This window comes from Parasteatoda tepidariorum, chromosome 8, assembly GCF_982258835.1.
Source record: "Parasteatoda tepidariorum strain Cologne lab strain chromosome 8, Ptep-v5.0, whole genome shotgun sequence".
NCBI classification, from domain to species: Eukaryota; Metazoa; Arthropoda; class Arachnida; order Araneae; family Theridiidae; genus Parasteatoda; species Parasteatoda tepidariorum.
The window spans coordinates 87332929-87352023 of NC_141762.1; the positions used below are offsets into that span (position 1 = coordinate 87332929).

Sequence of the window (19095 nt, forward strand, 5' to 3'; positions counted from 1 at the left end):
AAGAGGATATTTATTTTCATGTATCCATACCTTAATCCAAGAATCAGATTCGATAAATAATAATCTTCTAATTTAGAAATTATATGGAGCACCAAAGTAAAGAAAAATCTCCATTTTAATGAACTATTAAATATACAAATTTAGAAAACGGTGCAGAAGGTGTGACTGCGAGGTTAAGCACCACATGACACCTCCATCCACCCAGAAATAAAAAAAATCTGAGTGCCATGCATACGTTATAATAGCTTTGGCCAAAAGGCCAGGATAGCCTGGTCGGTAGGGCACTGGGCCCATGTCTAAGAGTTCGTGGGTTCGATCCCCGCTAGCCGTTAAATCTGTCGAGTCGCAAAGTTCCCCAGGTTCCCATAACAAATCAATACCTCTAGGGGTACTGATCCAGGAATTTCCTTGTCTTCTGGATTGGTACAAAATTACAAGGCTACGAAGTTGAACATTAGTCATAAACCCAAAAATTGGGTCGGCTGTTCAACGACGGATATAAAATAAAATAGCTTAGGCCAAGGAAAGATTAAGATTCCATGTATTGGCTATTAATTGATTTAATTTATTGCCAAGGTTTTAACCCTTACACATTCAAATGTGTCAAGGGAAAATAAAGTGTTAGAAATAATAACGAATTTTAATGATAAAAACATTAGGAATCATATAATGGTTTTCGAATTCCATGTTAATGCGTAAGACAGATGTAGAGAGAACCTCTAAAAATAGATTTTATTCTGCACTTATTTTAAGGTTGGAGTATTAAAAGATTACCGATTATATTAATGATTTATATTTACTGAGAAAAAGATTAAATAAAATAATAACTTAATTTTTAAATTAAAATAATAATTTAGCTTTTAAAAATAAGATAACATAATTTTTCCAAATGGTTAAATGTATATCTATTATAAGATTATATTAAACGTAAAAGAAATAAATATAAGTTACTGGAATGAAATAAGTTAAAGAAATTACTGAAAATTGCACCATTTACAATTACGATGAAGACCTATTTTGTAATTGAAACAGAGACAAAAATACAAAATTAGCATATCGTGCCTCTTTCCTCCATTGACGGTAATTGTCAAATTTGAGAGGTAACTGAAAATTTCCTTGAGGTCCGAGTCTGATTTTAGTGGCCCCAGACCAACCGACTACCATTAATTTTAAACTGAGTTATGCCTTTGATATCTATAAATAGAAAGATGTATGGACTACCTTTAGGAGCTATGTCGAGGTACTAAATTACTGTATCTATCTACACAATTAAAAAACAAAAAGCAAGATTTTTGAACTTTTAAAACAAAGTAAATTTACAAAAATTTTCAATTTTTATAATTTAAAAAAAAGAAAAAAGGTTTTTGGGTTCTATTGATGCAAAACTTTATAAGCAGATGCTTCACTTGTCGTATCCTAATGAGGAATTTCATGTCAGTCAAAGAAGTTTCGTATAAAAAGAAAGAAACAGTAATAAAGAAAGAAACATAAAGCTTTTTATTATAGAGTGCTTGTTGTTAATTCAGTTCATAACCTAAAGTACTAAATTTAAAAAAAAAAAAAAATTGAAGTTAAATCCATACTTCTAGAGGCACTAAATCTTTGCTATTCACACCAACAACAACTTGCTTAGTTCCAACTACTTGCACATCAGCTTTTACAACGGTGTATCTGCAGTAGCCAAACTGAGTGTCTTTTCCTTTAACCACTTTTCTCACCACATCACCAGGCATTAAAGACCTGTCACACAATTTCACCTAGCATCATAAAAAAAAAAGGAATGTCTTAACACAATATTTTGATACTAAATTATCTTGCTAAATCATAAGTTCACAAATTTTTTTTAACTTACATACTACTTGCGACAAAAAAATTTTCAATACCAATGCAATTCTTTTTAAAAATAAACGTTTATTAATAATAATTTTAATCATACCACTAATTTATTGAAAATTTATACAAATCATAAATCTTAAATGCTATATTTTTTTGGCAATTTTTTAGGAAAGAAACTGTGTAAAAATTGCGTAAAATGTTTAAGTTTTTGCATGAAAACGAATCCAGAGAATCACTTTTAAGTTTAACCAATTGAATATTACTAATTTAAATACTAAACTATATACTTTGCGTAGTTTTGGTAAAAGAATATATCAAGACAGTCATAACTTATACCCTAATAACAGGTAATCCAATGTAAATATACAAACAAACTGCAAAGAAATTTGGGGAAAAAAAAAAAACTCGATTGCTTGTGTTAAAATATAATTTTTGTTTTTTAAATGGTTTGAATTAAATCACAGAGAATAACAATCGTTTAAATGAAACTAGCCCCCAGTTTACATAGAAAATAAATCAATGATTTCAATCACGTAAAAATAACACATAGCTCTTCAACTTAATAAAGATAATTTTTATAATTCTAAAGTGGATTTTTCAGAATTTTAAGTATTAAATACACTGGTTATCATAAATTAAGGAAAAATCACAAAAATAGCGATAACTCTTTCAAAAGTAAGCCAAACCGTGCAAAATTTGCATATGTTGTCCACTAAGAGTAGCTGAGTAAAATTGCAATATGCAAATTAGTGGCGCTGCACTCGGCTTACGTCATCTGCCTGGAGCATAAAAGTCCAAGTTTGAGAGAAAGCACACAAATTTTACTGTGATTGCGACATTGAAAATCTGAGATAGCCAATTCGTAATAATGACCTCTAGGCATCATTTGCCTGAAGAACTACGATGGAGAGCCATCGGGAGACTAGAGGCAGGGCAGAGTCAATCAGAAGTGGCCAGATGGCTAAATGTGAGTCCATCTGTGGTTCATAGACTTTGGAGGCAATTTCAAACCACAGATTCGGCATCTAGGAGGTTCAGTCAAGGACGGCCAACTGTTACGACCAGTGCCGATGACCGATATTTGACATTAAGTGCACGCAGGAATAGAACCGCTACTCCGACACATCTTAGATCCTCTCTTGCTGCAGCCACCGGAAGGTTGGTGTCAACGTCAACTGTGCGCAGAAGGCTCCACGAAGGTGGTCTGTATGCGAGACGACCAGCCATTTGCGTGCCGCTCACATCACGCCATAGGAGAGACCGTTTGCAGTGGGCCCGACAACATGTCCACTGGACGTCAGATCAATGGAGGCCTGTTCTCTTTACGGATGAGTCCAGGTTTAGTCTAGAAAGTGACAGTAGACGTTATTTGATATGGAGAGAACCTGGGACCCGTTATCATCCATCAAACATCCGTGAAAGAGATGCATACGGAAGAGGCAGTGTCTGTGTTTGGGGAGGCATATCCTTAGGAGGGCGCACATACCTCCATGTCTTTCCAAGGGGAACCGTGAATGCTCAGGTTTATCGAGACAACATCCTTGATGCTTATGTGCGCCCATATGCCGGGGCAATTGGTGATTGCTTCCTGTTACAGGACGATAATGCAAGACCACACAGAGCTCGCATTGTTGATGATTATCTTCAACAGGAAACAATTACTCGCATGGAGTGGCCAGCTCGATCCCCGGACTTGAATCCTATCGAGCACGTTTGGGATGCTCTAGGGAGGCGTGTATCTGCCATCAATCCGCCCCCTCAGACCCTTGCCACGCTTGCAACTGCTTTACAAGAGCAATGGCTCTCACTTCCTATTGAACTGATAGACCGCATAATTGAAAGCATCACACATCGCTGTTTGTGCTGTATTGCTTCTAGAGGCAATCATATTCCATATTAAAGGTACTTTTTCTATTGCAAACCGATACTTCCAATTTGTTTATTTTATACATGTGCTAATTTCTATACTACTATTAATGTCTGATAATTTCTTTTTATGTTGTTTAATACCTTACTATGTGTTGTATATTGTGGGTAAGTTTCATAAAATTCCATGTGTAATTTCTTGAGTTATCGCGATTTTTGTGAATTTTCCTTAATTTATGATAACCAGTGTAGTTGCTTCTGGACAGTTTTTACAAAAAAAATTTGCTTTTATTATAACTGTGTATTAAAGTTTAGTGTAATGGGAATTAGTAAAAGAGTTATATTGCTGGTATGTATGCAGGTTAGAAGAACGAAATGCCCAGAAATAAAATATGCTTTAGGTGTAACAAATTAAATTTTGATAGGCTGATGCTTATTCAAACTATACATACACTATTTGGTGAAAAGTATTCAATTATAGTATTTTACCTACTAATATGTTATTAATTATGATCATTGATATCATTAGACTGGAAAATACTGGTTCTTGGGACTTATTTATTTATGGTCTATTTTTGCATAAAGCAGGTTCGTAGTTTATAATATGATTCATTTTCTTTAAGTTTATAATATGAACCATTCTTTACATGAAAAATAAACACTTTACAGGGATGATATTGGCCAAAAGGCAAAAAAAGCTGAATTTTCAAGCAACGAAATCTTATGTGTGTGCAATCGTTTAATGATAAATTCCAGACAATTTAAGATAATAAATAACTATGCGTTGATTTAGTTTAACTGCGTACTAATTCATTAATATATGAATAATTACATTGACATTTAAAATTTAGTAAAAAGCAAAATTACAAATTGAAAAAATAAAGCTAGAAATTATGTTTTTCTTCAGTCACAAAGGAGTCAATTATTACTTGAGAAAGTGCCTAGTTAGCACATTGAACTACTGAGAACATACATTAACATCTCATTTTTTTAATAAATACTATTTCATGATTTATAGCAAAAATATCCATGTGAATATGAATCCGAAGCCAAATTTTTAAATGACGTGCAAATACGAAAAACAATGTTTGATATTACTACCACATAAACGAATCACGACATTGGATTTTAAACTAAGGGAATACGAATAGCTATATAGGATTATAAAAACGCGTAAATACAAATCACGATATCGGATTTTTAAACCTCGTAAATAAGAATTGTAATTTATGATACTGAAATCACATGAATACGAGTCGCAATGCACAACTTTTAAATCAGGTAAATACAAAAACCGATGTTTGATATCAAAATGCAGCGACGTCTGAATTATGAAAATACAGGCTATCTGGCTGGGGCGGTAAAAATGCGGAAAATATTATTTCCTGCAAGTAGAAGAAGAGAAAATAAGTAAAAATGCAGAAGGGTTCGCAGCTACGTAGTTTGGATTTTCTGTTTATCTTTGAAAATCGGAAATAAATATAATTATATTTCAACGAATGAATTTGTTAGAAAAAATGGAATATTTATACATAAAAAAAAAACTTTTAGAGAATCTGAGTCTTTGATAAAAAAAAGGCTGGAATTCGAGAGATAAAAGCGAAAAAGGTGGAAATCCGCTAAAAAGCGGAAAAATCTTATCCCTAATTTCACGATTCTAAAAAATAAATATGAAATTAGCAATTGATTTAGCAATAATTTCCCTAAGAATTAAAACCAAATCTTTCATATCAGCCACCTTTTAAAGTTCAAAACCTGGTGCAAATTTTAAAAGCTATTACGAGAAACATTATTTTTCACATACAGACCTATTTTTATATAATGGTGATTTGATTTTTTAAAATAACATTTAACTAAGGGAAGGATAAAACCAGTAATTGGAATTGAATATTATTATACTAGTATATAAAAAACCTTAATGAGTAAGCAACACATTGGGGCTTTAGCATAATTTTAGATGAACAACGAAAAAGCTGTAATCACATATAGAAATATAAAAGAACAATGGAGGTTTTAATTGCTAACAAACAAAAATTCTCCAAAATGTGAAAATTTTAACACAATAAATTTCAGACATAATTTATTTCTTACAAAAAGTGTAAATTGTAACAGATTTTGACAACAACTGTTATATTCAAAGTTAAGTTATTTGTCTACATCAATTATTAATTAGAAGCTAGCTTTCATTAACTTATAAGTCAGCAAAATTTAGAACTAAAAAACAAGAATTGTATGCAAAATTGAATGAAATCAATTCATTAAAATATGATCTGAAAAAATAATTCTGTAACAGTAAAAAAGAAAACAAATAATTAATAAAAAATATTCTTGATATCAACCATGTTTAGCTTTTTAAAATGAATGAAACTGAAAAGTAAAATTTGTAAACAAACAACTATATATACTGGGTTACATAAAATTTTTAGAAATTAAATTCTGCATGAAATAAAATGAACTAAAAATTAACATTTATCATAATGAAGAAAAAATAATTAATTAATTAATTAAAAATAATTAATTTAATATAATGAAGAAAAAAGGTCCCCACAAAGAAAAATCCTCCACTTTTATCTATCTAATTATATGCACATTTATAATTCTTTCTTTATTGATTTATTTTTAAAAAAAAAGTAGTTTGATATAATTTAGTTTACAGTAGCAAAATTAGCATGTGCTAATTTTTTTCTCTCTTCTTAACCTGGAAACTTTTGTGTGCTTTCAGAGGGATGCATCATAATTTTTTAAAAAATGTTTTGTATCTGATTTTTGGTATATTTCACGCACCAGAAAAGCGAAATCTAATCAGTCGGGATTCTAAATAAAGTACAAATGCATGATGAAAACTACCAAAATCATGAAAAAATAACTAATATTTACGATAAGATATGCACAAATAAATTGCATCAAAGAGTGATTATTTAAATTTGCGTGTCGTATTAGTATAGTAGTTAAAGTAACAGGATTGTAAAAATCACAAAGAAAAGTATCGTAATAATTAAAAAAAAAATTTATAATGAAATTAGCGTGAATAAAGAGTGCCAATAATTGAAATGCGTGATTCGTGCGATTCAAAATTTGCATGCCCTAACAAAAATCAGATTTTCTTAAACAGCGTGAAAATGCATGGCAGAAACTGTCGAAAAACAGATTGAAACACAATTTGGGTTTACAAAGCAATCGACACAATTAAGTACGGCAAAAAGTTATAAATTAAACATGCGATTTATAACACAGAGTCGTAATATCCTAATAAATGTATCTGGAATTCATAAACTACATGGAAATTAGTGGTTATCCCTGTGGCAGAATCGCGACGACATTAGCACAGAATGTTACAGAGTTCTTGCAGAAAGATTTTTCTTTAAAGAAGTAAAAATTTTGGTTTTCTTTTCTGCAGAAATTTACACGTAAAATTTGAATTGCTCATTCCAATAATAACTTTTTGTTGAGTTTAATTTATGCTGATAGTATAGTAAATCCATGTAGTGTTTCGATTATACTTTATGCAGTTATTGATCTTCATATGGTATTTAATTATCCTATTATATATTTCAGATGATATGGGAAATTCGAATCGTGCATTCAAGTATTCACTTTTTAAGGCCACGATTCTATCATTTTCTATGGCAGTGATTGCTTCTGATTTCCATACAGTTCTTAAGAGGACGCGATACCCAGATAAAAAACCGGAATTGGCAAAATCAGAGTTGTAATAGTCACACTTTGGGGGCGTCGCTTTGAGGGAGGAGTGAATTGGTACAGTGACAGTGATATATGATAGAGGGTCAGTTAAACTATCCCATCCTTTCTTAGCAAAACTGAACAATATAAGCATTAGTTTCGAAAAGTGATTCTGGGTACGCGGTCTTTTATTTTTTAACCCATTCTTAGTTTCTTGTGAAATATCCAGAATAAACATTCTAACTATTTATTTGTCTGTAAATAGGCGTTTACAAGATAATGGGGATTACTTATATCTTACAATTAATTCGTTTCAAATTAAAACACCAAGAAAAATATAAATTTTTATTAATGTGTGTGGAATTAATGGAATTAATTAAAGTAACTTAGTTTTAATAATCGGAGCTAGAACTGCTAATTATATTGAGCTGTAAATATATGAAGAAATATAATTATAAAAATTCTGAAAAATACATAATTTATTAAAACGTAGGCAATTTATTAAGTCATAATACAGAATTCAAAAAATTACTAAAACTTATACTAATATAATAAAAGAAAAATCAAACGCTTTTTAGGTTGCATCAAAGAAAATTTTTGTTTTGAAGTATCTTTTTCAAACTTACATTCACCATCCAGGAAAATTTTATTTTCTGTAAATAAGTATAATAATTTCTCAATAAATTTTATAATTTATTTATATTGCTTTGTAATTTTGCTGAAGTTTATGTTTTGTATTTGTCTGAGAATTTTTCTCCTTTCATTTTTAATAGTTTAAGACACATACGTATATTAGAATATGGGTGTGTGTTTGTGCAAAGGAAAAAGAAAATTTAAAAAAAAATATTTTTACACAAAAATAATTTTTTATTTTTTTCCGTTTCAATAATTTTATATTCTTTTCTGTATCATACATTTCAATCTCCATTTGAATTACTAAAATTTCTGTTTGAGTATTATTTATTTTTGTATTATTTATTTACTCTCCTTTTTTAAAGTGAATTTTTACCACATGCTCCATATTACTTCAGCCTCAGAAAGATGGAATTCAGATGAAACATCTGTTAGCGTGTAGTTTGATAATCAACGAATTAAAAAAAAAATTTTCCCCTCGATTTTTTTTTCTGTTATTCTACTTTGTTCTCTACAGTTTTAAAATTTTGTTTTGATCACATCTTGAATTCTTTACTTACATTTTAATTGTGTATCTATGAGCACACACCTGTTCATACAGATACACATAAAAGCTAAGAGACATTACATTTAAAAAAATAAAAAAATGGTCATTGTGTTATTTTGGGGGTTTAAATTTAGTGAAAAAATTTTCTCGAACTACTTTTTTGATGTATTTCTTATTTACGTAATGAAATATAAACTTATTTATAACGCAGATAAGTTTGTAGACATATGTCAGAACTTCGCAAACACAAAAATAAATAATAAATCAAAAATAGAGAAAATGACTGTAATATTACAAAAAATTCCAATTTTGTGGGCAAAGCATGCATTTAAAAAAACTCTCTAATTAAAAGCATAAAAAATCTTTATTTATAACCATCCTGATCTTTTACTTCCGTATAATCAAGATAAAAACATAAAAAGGAATGAAAAAATAAAAAATATAAATTACAAAATAGAGCAAATATAAATAGTTTACATGTGTATGTGCATTACAAACAGTATAACTTGAGTCACAAAAAATGTATAATTGCAATATATTTATTATGTTTACGTATGGTGACAAAATGAGGGCTAAAAACAAGAGCACAACTCATAATTTATCACAGATGGAAAAAAGGAATGTAATATCAAAAAGTTAATTAAAGGTAAAATTGGCATAGTAAATAATACAATGCTAATTATGGGCATTTTGTAGTAGTTAAAGTGAACATTTTCCTGTCAATTTTAAATAGCCATCGAAATATCCTGGAAGATAAAAAAAACGTGTTTCTCTACTAAAGATTTTTAATATAATTCTCTTTAAAAAAATTTTTAAAGATAAAAGCTATTTTGCAATAAAATACTAAAAATTGGTGTTATATTTTTTTTCTAAAAATTTTAATGCAACTCGCTAATATCACCAACATACTCCCCAATCCCCATTGTCTCATGATTAAATTAATCTGAATACATTGTATGTTATTAAATTTATTGTATGTCTTAATGGATTAAAATAAATTAATGGTGACATAAATTAAAAATTGATTTATTTAAAATGTAGTTTTAGCGATGATTATTTGAATTCATATAAAGTAACGACTTTTAATAGCAAGTCTGTCTAATTGCTATAACTACTTATTTTAGAGAATAATAATTCTGATTCAATAATTGCAAATAATGCTGACAAAAAAACAAAAGAAAAGAAAATAATACTAAAATATAGAATTAAAATATAAAGTCAGGCAAGAATAAATAAAGCAAATAGGCATTATGATGAACAGGCAATAAAAATTTTAAGAAATGTTAAAATATAATATTCATGTTTAAATCTAGCATTACTGTATAAAACAAAATAAATAAAAATCTGAGCAACAACATGTGTTGCTGAAAAATAAAGAGCATTTGCGAGAAGGAAAATTATAATATACAATCGTTGACACTGTGAAAGCAAAATTTTACTGAGAAAACTCATGATACTAGGCAATTCTGTAAACTAGCACAAGTATTTTTTCGGGCAAACTCATGGTGCTAAATAGTTGTGGAAATAAGAAAAACTGGCAAATATACAGTTAAAATATGAACTATAAATCAGTAAACACTGTGAACGCAACATTTCTTTAGAATACCATAATACTAAAAAATAATTAGAATTTGCAAATGTGGAAGTACTACAAGGATCATAAAATTTATTGACACAGTCAAGAAGTATCTTTTCGAATAAACACATAATGCTAAATAGTGGCTGAGATTTGAAAATGGGAAAATAAAACGTGAATAAAACAAATTATACAGGGAAAAAAAATTTCCTTTTCAAAAATATACATGACGCTGCACAGTAATAAAAATTAGATTTGAAAATACTAAAATAAAATATGTTCATTTAACTCTGTTAGCACTGTAAAGAAAATGAAACGTATTTTCAGAAAAACTTATTATTATTGAACAGTTAGGAAAATTTACGAAATGGGAAAGTATAATATTCATATTTAAAACTAGCAATCTATATTTATGAACATAAAAACCTGAGTAACATTATATGATGCTTAGAAATAGTTAGCATTTGCTAGTGAAGAAATTAAAATATAAATCACATATCGGTTATTATATCGGATAATTTAAAAAAATTGCCAATTAATAATTTTAGAAAATTGACTTTTATTTAAGAAAAAAATAAATAAAACAGGAAAGAGAGAGAGAGAAGGAAATATGAATTGCCTGTTATGCACATAATTTCAGCCAAGGATTTGCCCGAAATGGATTTGCACACGGTAAAAATTGTATAAATTAACGAAGAAGTTTTTTAGTAAATTTATTCACAATAACATACAATTAACTTAATGTTTTTATATAGAATTTAATTACTTTATTTGGGTAACCATTGTTTTTTTTATCAAATTTTGTCTATTTGTTTTTTGGATAACTAAACATTACTACATAATCTATTAATTTTACACATTTGATTAAAAATGGTAAAATAGATATTTTTAAGAATTCCAAATAATTTATTTGCCTTAAAATAAAAATAATTTCTTTTATAAAATAGACCAACAAAGCAGATATTTTCTTCTTTTATAATACCCAAATCCAAAAAATTAAAGCTATCATTATGATTACGAAGCGAGGTTAATTCCTAGGGGTAAATATTATTAAATAAAAGAGTATATTCATGAAAATTGAAGATAATTAAATCATCAATAAGTCTAAAAAAAAATTTAATATTAAGAGTACAATTTCTTTTTTTTTAGTGCAAAAAAAAATTAGCTAGGAGAGATGAAACATTAGATCCTTCCAGTATTCCATCAATTAGGAAAAAAAATATCTTTTCCATTTTAAAGATAATTATTGAAAAGACAAAAATTAATTGGAATTTCCCAATAATCAAAATCGTAATTAAAGATTTTTTCAAAACATAGTAATAATTCAAAAGAACATCTTTTAGTTTAGAAAGGGGAATGCTATTGAAAAGATCTTGGAAATCATAAGTGGCAATAGAATTAATTTTATTATGTTTAATAAATTTTAAAATCGGTGGATTAATAGTGATAATCCAAGAAAAATCCTCTTTAATAATATTGTTGATAATTTTATTTAAGTAGTTAAAGAAAAAGGTGCCAAGTTTAATTAGGAAAGTATTAGACCCACATGTGACTGTTCTGAAATTTATAGTAATTTTATGAAATTGCCAATTGAAGGTGCCAAGTATAATTAGGAAAGTATTAGACCCACATGTGACTGTTCTGAAATTGATAGTAATTTTATGAAATTTAGGACTGATATTTAAGTAAGGAAATTTCATATTGCTAGTTTCAATTTTTAACCTCTTATATAAAGCTAAAAAAAATTTAATGACAATATTATTATTTAAATTACGAAGTTTAAAATTTTTACTATTTCTAACTCCGTATTTAAAAGTGCTACATAAAAATTTTTACAGAAGATTGCATAATTATTGTTAGCTTAATTGATATATAATTAACTAATTAAATATATTTATCCTACAATGTTTTGATAAGTTGTTATTGCCAAAATTAAGAAGAAAAAAAAAATAAAAAACATAAGAAAATTCGAAAGAAAGTCTTCCATCCTAACTCATTTCAAAGAAAGAGAATGAAATAAAAACTATTTTCAACCACAACAGAAGACCCCAAGGCTATTTAACCCCTCAACTATTCAAAGAAAGTAAAGAAGCTTTTCTCCTAACCCCCCAAAAGTCCCCCTACTAGAACTTTTACTCGTATTGGTAAATGAAGGGAGGACAGATGGGAGGCGTGGTTTAGGCTCTTTCCCCAATTTTTTTAAGAATTTTTTCATCTTTCTTTCCTAATAACACATTTCATAATTGAAGAAAATAATTGCTAGTTATTTCTTTTGGTAGCTTGAAATGTATAGTTCGAGTACGTGAACTCAAAAATAAGGATTTACTGAATGAATTTTGATATAAAACGGATTTCTAGAAGATATCTCTATTACCGATATTTAAACTCCATTAATAATTTAAAATTTATGGTAAAACAAAAAGTGATTTCATAAAACCTTAGAGTAAACTATGAAGTTTCAAATGCTGAAAGAATTTTTCCAAAATATTAAAATGCAAAAAAGTTATTAGCAAATGAAGCTCCCATAGGAAAAGCATTAGCAGCTGACATTGAGAGGGTAGGTATTGCGTCCTCTTAAAATCCGATGTTATTTATTACAACAATCTAATATTGAAATGAAACACATATTTGAGTAACCCCTTCACATGATTTCATCGTTGATCTGCTTTTCGGTAATTACTGCTGCGAATTTCATAACTTTTTAAAATTATTTTTTTCTTATGTGATCAAGATTTACAAAATGCGATAAAGGAAATAATTAGCGCATTTTTCTCCCCAACAATACGCTAGAATATCACCCATAATATTAGAATAAAAAAATTATATTACATATTCAATAAAAATAATTTAATGTTTGTCGTTTTTTTTTTTTTAAACATAGCATTTTTGCTACTTTAAATTAGTAACATACATCTTTGTTATTATTGAAAGTACCTGGAAGAAAGATATTAGAGCTAGAGAGTTTTGTCGCAGAAAGCTCTGCCACTCGGATGGTTATAAATGCCAAAAAACGATCTAAAAAATCACATGGATTTCCAATGAAATTAGAAAAACAGAGCCCATCAAAAAGGGATGATTTAAATGGGCGATTTGAAATTCGTGCGTCATAATAACCTCTTCATAAAAATAAAGGATTTTCAAAATCACGTTCCAAAAACTTCGTTTGGAAAGAGATGAAATTGGCACAAATAAGGCAAATCAAAAAAAGGGATAAATTAGATGCGTGTCTTATAGATGATATTACGAGTCGTAATAAATGTATCAGGAATTTATAAAGCACTTGGAAATTAGTAGTTATTAATGCCAAAATATGATCGAAACGTCACTTGGATTTATTATGAAATTGGAAAAAAGAATGCATGCCAAAAAATGCTGATTTAAATGGACGATTTGAAATTTGTGTATCGTAATAACATCGTACTAAAAACATGTGATTTTAAAAATCACGAGTAAAAACGTACTAATAATATATTTCATCCAAAAAGTGCATGTCAAACAGTGATCAGTTAGAACGGCGATTTATAACTCATGAGCTGTAATAAATATGCAAGGAATTTATAAGCCACAAGGAAAATAGTAGTTATAAATGCCAAAAACGATCCGAACATCACTTAGATTTCTGATGAAATGGGCAAAAGCGAAGTGTGTCAAAAGGTGATTATTTAAATGTGCAATTTGGAACTTATGTGCTATAATAATATAGTAAAAAAATTTCTGGATTTTCAAAATCAGGTTGTAAAGTGTAAAAATAACTGCCTTTAAAATATCATTTATATTTTTGATGAAATCCGTACAAATAAAGAACTTCAAAAAAGGATAAATTAGATGCACGCTTTATAACTAACAAACCGTAGGAAATGTATCGGAATCTTAAAAACCACATGAAAATTGGTAATTATAAATGCCAAAAAACGATCAAAATGTCACTTGGATCCATAAAGAAATCTGCAAAAATTACTCCAATTCGAAATTCGCGTATTGTAACATCGTATTAAAAATATTGGGTCTTTTAAGACCAGGTGGAATTTTGAAGCAATAACCAATGAAAAAACGATCAAGAAACAACATAGATTTACAATAGAATCAATGCAAATTGAGTGCATTAAAAAGAGATTACTCAAACATGCGATTCGAAATTTATTAAAGAAAGTTAATTGTCTTCGGAAATTCTCGCGGGCTGCAGGTAGTGCACTCCTATAGTGTATGTGATTATCACATACACATCTTAGACGGTTTATAACAGTTATCCACAAACTATAACAGCTCAAACAAAGAAAAAAAAATTCAAAAAATTTGATAAAAAATTAAAGTTGCAATAATAGTTTTGTCCTTACCTTTTTCCTGTCTTATACAATGAAATAAATATATTATAATGTATTGAAAATAAAATATTTGAAATTCTTCACAGTCTGGGACGGTTTATAACGGTTATCGACAGACTATGACAGCTTAATTCATTTTCTTATCAATGTAATTTTTTTAAAAAAATGAGAATACTTAAAAAAAAAAAGACTTTTTAATTATTACTTCGATTTTAAATACTTTTTTTGTTACAGTTGACTTGTTAGAATGAACTTAAGTGCATTATAGCTATTGATTTTTATAAGTATTTTACTGTTTAGGAAGGTTTATAACAGATAGAGACAGATTATAACTTGTTAATTTTTCTTGCCAACGAAGTAATAATACAAATACTCAAAGACACCAAAAAACATATATTACATAGATAAATCTCATATAACTTCATTCTTGACTATGGAAATTATATTTGTAATAAGGATAGCTGTATTCGATTATGGTTCAATGTAATGTACAAATAATTCACTAATGCTCGCGAACAAAAACAATAGGTAGGTATAGTGTATTTTTACGACAATCAAGAAGAAAAAACGAATGAACTTTGTTAAACAGTTCATTCCCTAGAAAAAATTGAATTTCAGATAAATATAAGCATCGAATTTAAAACCGAAACATCATCGAAAATAAATGTAAACAAACCATTCAGCTGTCAAACATATACATATTTAACATGTTAAACAAATATTGACATGGCTGATCTAAAGTTAAGAAACAAAATTTTTCCGAAAAAGTGAATATAGAAGCTAATAACAGTTTTAAATGAGTTTAAAAACACAGATTTACTTTTCTTTCGGGCAAAACCTCTTCTGCTCCGTTTGGGTGCCACGCTACGCGAATATGTCCTTTCTTCATTCGCTCCCAATCTTTACATGTAGGATCGTCAGATTGTTCCTCATCACTGCTAATAAATTCAGAATTTTCTAAAACAAGTCCTACATCAATAAATCGCTTCTTGTTGATTCTATATACTGCATCTTCGTCAAAAAACTTACATGTAGAAGCCATTATTTTCAAGACCAAAACTGAAAGGTTTAAAATGTATGAATGAATTCTTTTCTAAGGGCAATTCATTTTTCATGATCTTCTTTTACGCTTCAACCTCACTTTTATAAATTCATGCAGACAATTTCATAAAACTTATGAAGCATTCTTACTACCGGCGTTTCACGTATGAAATCGCAAGTAAAAGTTGGGCACAAGGAATCGTGATTCGAATAAAAAGAATCAGTTAACTTAGGTGATTTGAAACTCAGATTCAAATAATCATAAACAATTTTGGGAGGCCCAATATTTCCTTTACAAGAGAAGAATATAGATATATTCTAAATATACAAAATGGTTTATATCTTCTCTTAATATTAGCCTATAATTTTGAAACTTGGTCAGATCTATCGTTATAACGTGCTGAACTAACATACAAAGTAATAAAATCATAAACAAAATTAAGGCCCCAAATGAGGTATACATGGTTCCATTGTCAGCCCTATGCACAATCACGAAAATAACTTGCGTGAACTAGCTCATGGAGACTAGAGACCGCTTCAACATCCATGAACTAGCTATGACAATCGCTTCGCGGGTGGTATGAAGAGCAAAACAACTATTCCCAAGAGAAGAAGTTCGATTCAAGAAATGGTCTGTAGTTTCGAACGTAATTAAAAAAACAAAACCTGTATTAAAGAATCAATTTATTAACTTTTTATTAGAGAACAATCTTTTTATTTTTTTATAGTATGATAATTTTAATAAAGTATTTGAAGTTATTGCTCTCAATCTTCTGATTTAAAAAGAAACCTTTGGTTCTGAATGAAAAATTTCTGAAGATTTCTTGTGTTCTCTACATATTTATAAAAGCTTATATTTTCTTTTTATAGATACTATTTTGCTTTTATATTTTGTAAATACGAAGCAAATCCGCGAAATTTAATTTAATTTTTTAATTGTGGTTGAATAGCCGACCCAAATCTGAGTTTACGACTATCAATGTTCATCTCTGTAACCTTTTAAGTTTGAACCCAACCTAGGAGGCAAATATTATGTTTTCATATGTTTTATAAATTTTTTTTTACATCAGTTATAATAAAATCATCAGTTTTTATTTTTGTTAAAATTTTATTTATTTTAATTCTTTTATTTATTTTTATTTATCTTTTCTTTCAATTTTTTTAGTTGCGTTTAAAATAAAAGTAGTATAATTTTATTTTATTACAGAATTTTTTTTTTTATTTGCAGTATGTAAAATATTTATATATTCATTTAAGTGTGTTTATGATAAGAGTTTAATTTTTTATTAAAATGTTTTTTTAGAAATTTTTGTATCTATTTTTTTATTTTTTTGATCCTTTATTGTTTTTTAAGTAAGTTTATTATAAAGATAATTTTTTTTTCCATAATGGAAATTTTCTAAAATATTTCGTTTTTTTATTAATTTTTTTGTCTGATTTAATTCTTAATGTATGTAATTCTTAATGTCTTAATTTTTTTTAATTTTTTCTTTTTTATTTATTTTTATCTATCCTATTTTTTAAGGTTTTTTAAATAATTGATTTTAATGAAATTTTTCATAATTTTTATGTTTGTTAAAATACATACATATATATTAATAGCATCTATAGCATAATTTTATCTTCATTCAATTTTTTTAACCCCTTTCCTTTTTATAGATTTATGTTTATTTGAATTTTTTTAAATGAATTTGGGATAAAAGTATATATTTTTTTTACAGAACAAATTTTGTTTTTTATTTTTATTTTGCAGTACGGTATTCTTAATAAAATATTCCTTTATTATTTTTTTTAAATGTCTTTATAATAAAATCGTCTCATGTTCTGAAATGCATATAATACCTCATAGTAAAAATCATCTATAAACTAAGAGTTGTACAATGGGGCATGATATGGTACCAATGTGCAACCACAGCAAATGAATGAAAAAATTTGAACAAGAAATGGCAATATTGAATTTTGTTCGACAGCCAGATGGCATGGTTTGTGGCACCAAACTGATAAATAGTTGTGTGTTATTTGATTGCCGGTGCTCTTGAATTTAAATATTTTTATTACAGAACAATTTTTTAAGACGGTGCTGATATTTATATAAAATATTTCGTTTTTCAAGTGCATTTATAATAAAAGCGTAAGAAATTAGAAAAAGTTTGATAATTTTCTGAATATATATATATATATATCGGGTCATTAAGTATGAAACGCCCGATTTGAGACCGAAAGTTTGGAATATTATATCTCGGGCAAGAAATTATATAATTAATCAAAATATGCACCTAAACTATCAATACAACATTGGCAATTTAACGATAGCTTATTAATACCGTTAACGAAAATATCTGGAGAGCAGCTGGTGATGAAATCCCGAAATGCATTTTCCACCGCATGTCGGGAATTAAATATTTTTCCTTGCAAAAAATTGTCCAAAGCTCGGAAAAAATGGTAATTAGTTGGTACGAGATCTGGCGAGTACGGTGGGTGACAAAAGGTTTCCAGACCCAGTTCCTGTAGTTTAACTAACGTTGATCTTGCAATGTGTGGTTGAGCGTTGTCCTGCAGGAGGATTGGTCAGTCCCTGTTGACCAGTCTTGACTGCTTAATTTGTAGCTGCCTCATCATTTCTTCTAATTGTTCACCGACACCGTAGAGGTCCCCCGTTATCGATTGCCCAGGTCTCATAAAACTACAGTGTATAACACTCGCCCTGGACCACCAAACAGACAACATTAGTTTTTTTGGTGTATACTCGCATTTGGGTGCGTTTTGGCACTTCATCTTCGTCCAACCATTGTGCCGAACGCTTGCGATTATCAAAAAGTATCCACTTTTCCTCGCACGTGACTATCCAGTGCAAAAATGGATCGCATTTTAGTGTTGATACCAAAGAACAGCAAGCCTCGAAGCTGTTCCGTTGATGACGCTCGCTCAACTCATGCGGAACCCTCTTATCCAACTTTTTTACTTTACCGATTGCTTTCACATGACTTAATATTGTTGGGATGGTAACTTCAAAGCTTGATGCTAGTTCGCGCGTCGTTTCAGATGGATTTGCTTCCACTACAGCTTTCAGTTGGTTGTCATCCACTTTGCTCTCAGGCTGCCTGCGTGGTTCATTTTGAAGATCAAAATCTCCAGATCGGAATTTTATGAACCATCGACGCATTGTAAGTTCGTTAGCTACATCCTTGCCAAACTCTTCGTTAACATTTCAGCTAGTCTGCGCTGCATTGACAGAACTGTGCGTTCATTGACAGTCTTCGTTCATTATTGACAGAACTCATATTCGAAAATAACTAGCATTTTTGCCTTATCCATGGCTTACAAAATTTAACCTTCAGACGACAATACGATAGACTATTAAAAACAAAAAAGTGCATCTGAAAGCCATATGGCGTACCTCTTCAATGCAAAAAAAAAAAAAAAAAAAAAAGGACGATCATAGTGAAATATCGGAGTCATCTGGAATCAATCTAGAGGATTTAGGTAATCGGACATTTCATACTTAATAACCCAATATATATTATAAATATAACTAAGGACACTACAAACAATATGTAACATCAATAATCTCAATTCTTTTGAAAATTAAGCGA

At 28.9% G+C, this 19095-nt stretch overlaps 1 protein-coding gene and 1 pseudogene across 2 annotated transcripts in view; both read right to left on the bottom strand.

Annotated features, from left to right (window-relative positions):
• LOC107442447 ((E3-independent) E2 ubiquitin-conjugating enzyme UBE2O) overlaps nt 1-15623 on the bottom strand; it is a 57573-nt gene extending 41950 nt beyond the window's left edge. The window contains exons 1-2 of one of the 2 annotated variants that reach the window (XM_043047065.3): nt 15282-15623; nt 1584-1757 (exon numbers count right to left, since the gene is read on the bottom strand). In XM_043047065.3, coding sequence (XP_042902999.2) covers nt 1584-1757; nt 15282-15503 — 396 coding nt within the window. In that variant the 5' untranslated portion in view covers nt 15504-15623. The remainder of the gene's footprint in view (nt 1-1583; nt 1758-15281) is intronic. The other variant, XM_043047066.3, reaches the window with a different exon arrangement.
• A 2138-nt stretch (nt 15624-17761) lies between these two features.
• Nucleotides 17762-18665, bottom strand: LOC147806494 (histone-lysine N-methyltransferase SETMAR-like; annotated as a pseudogene).
• Between the last annotated feature and the right edge of the window lie 430 nt (nt 18666-19095).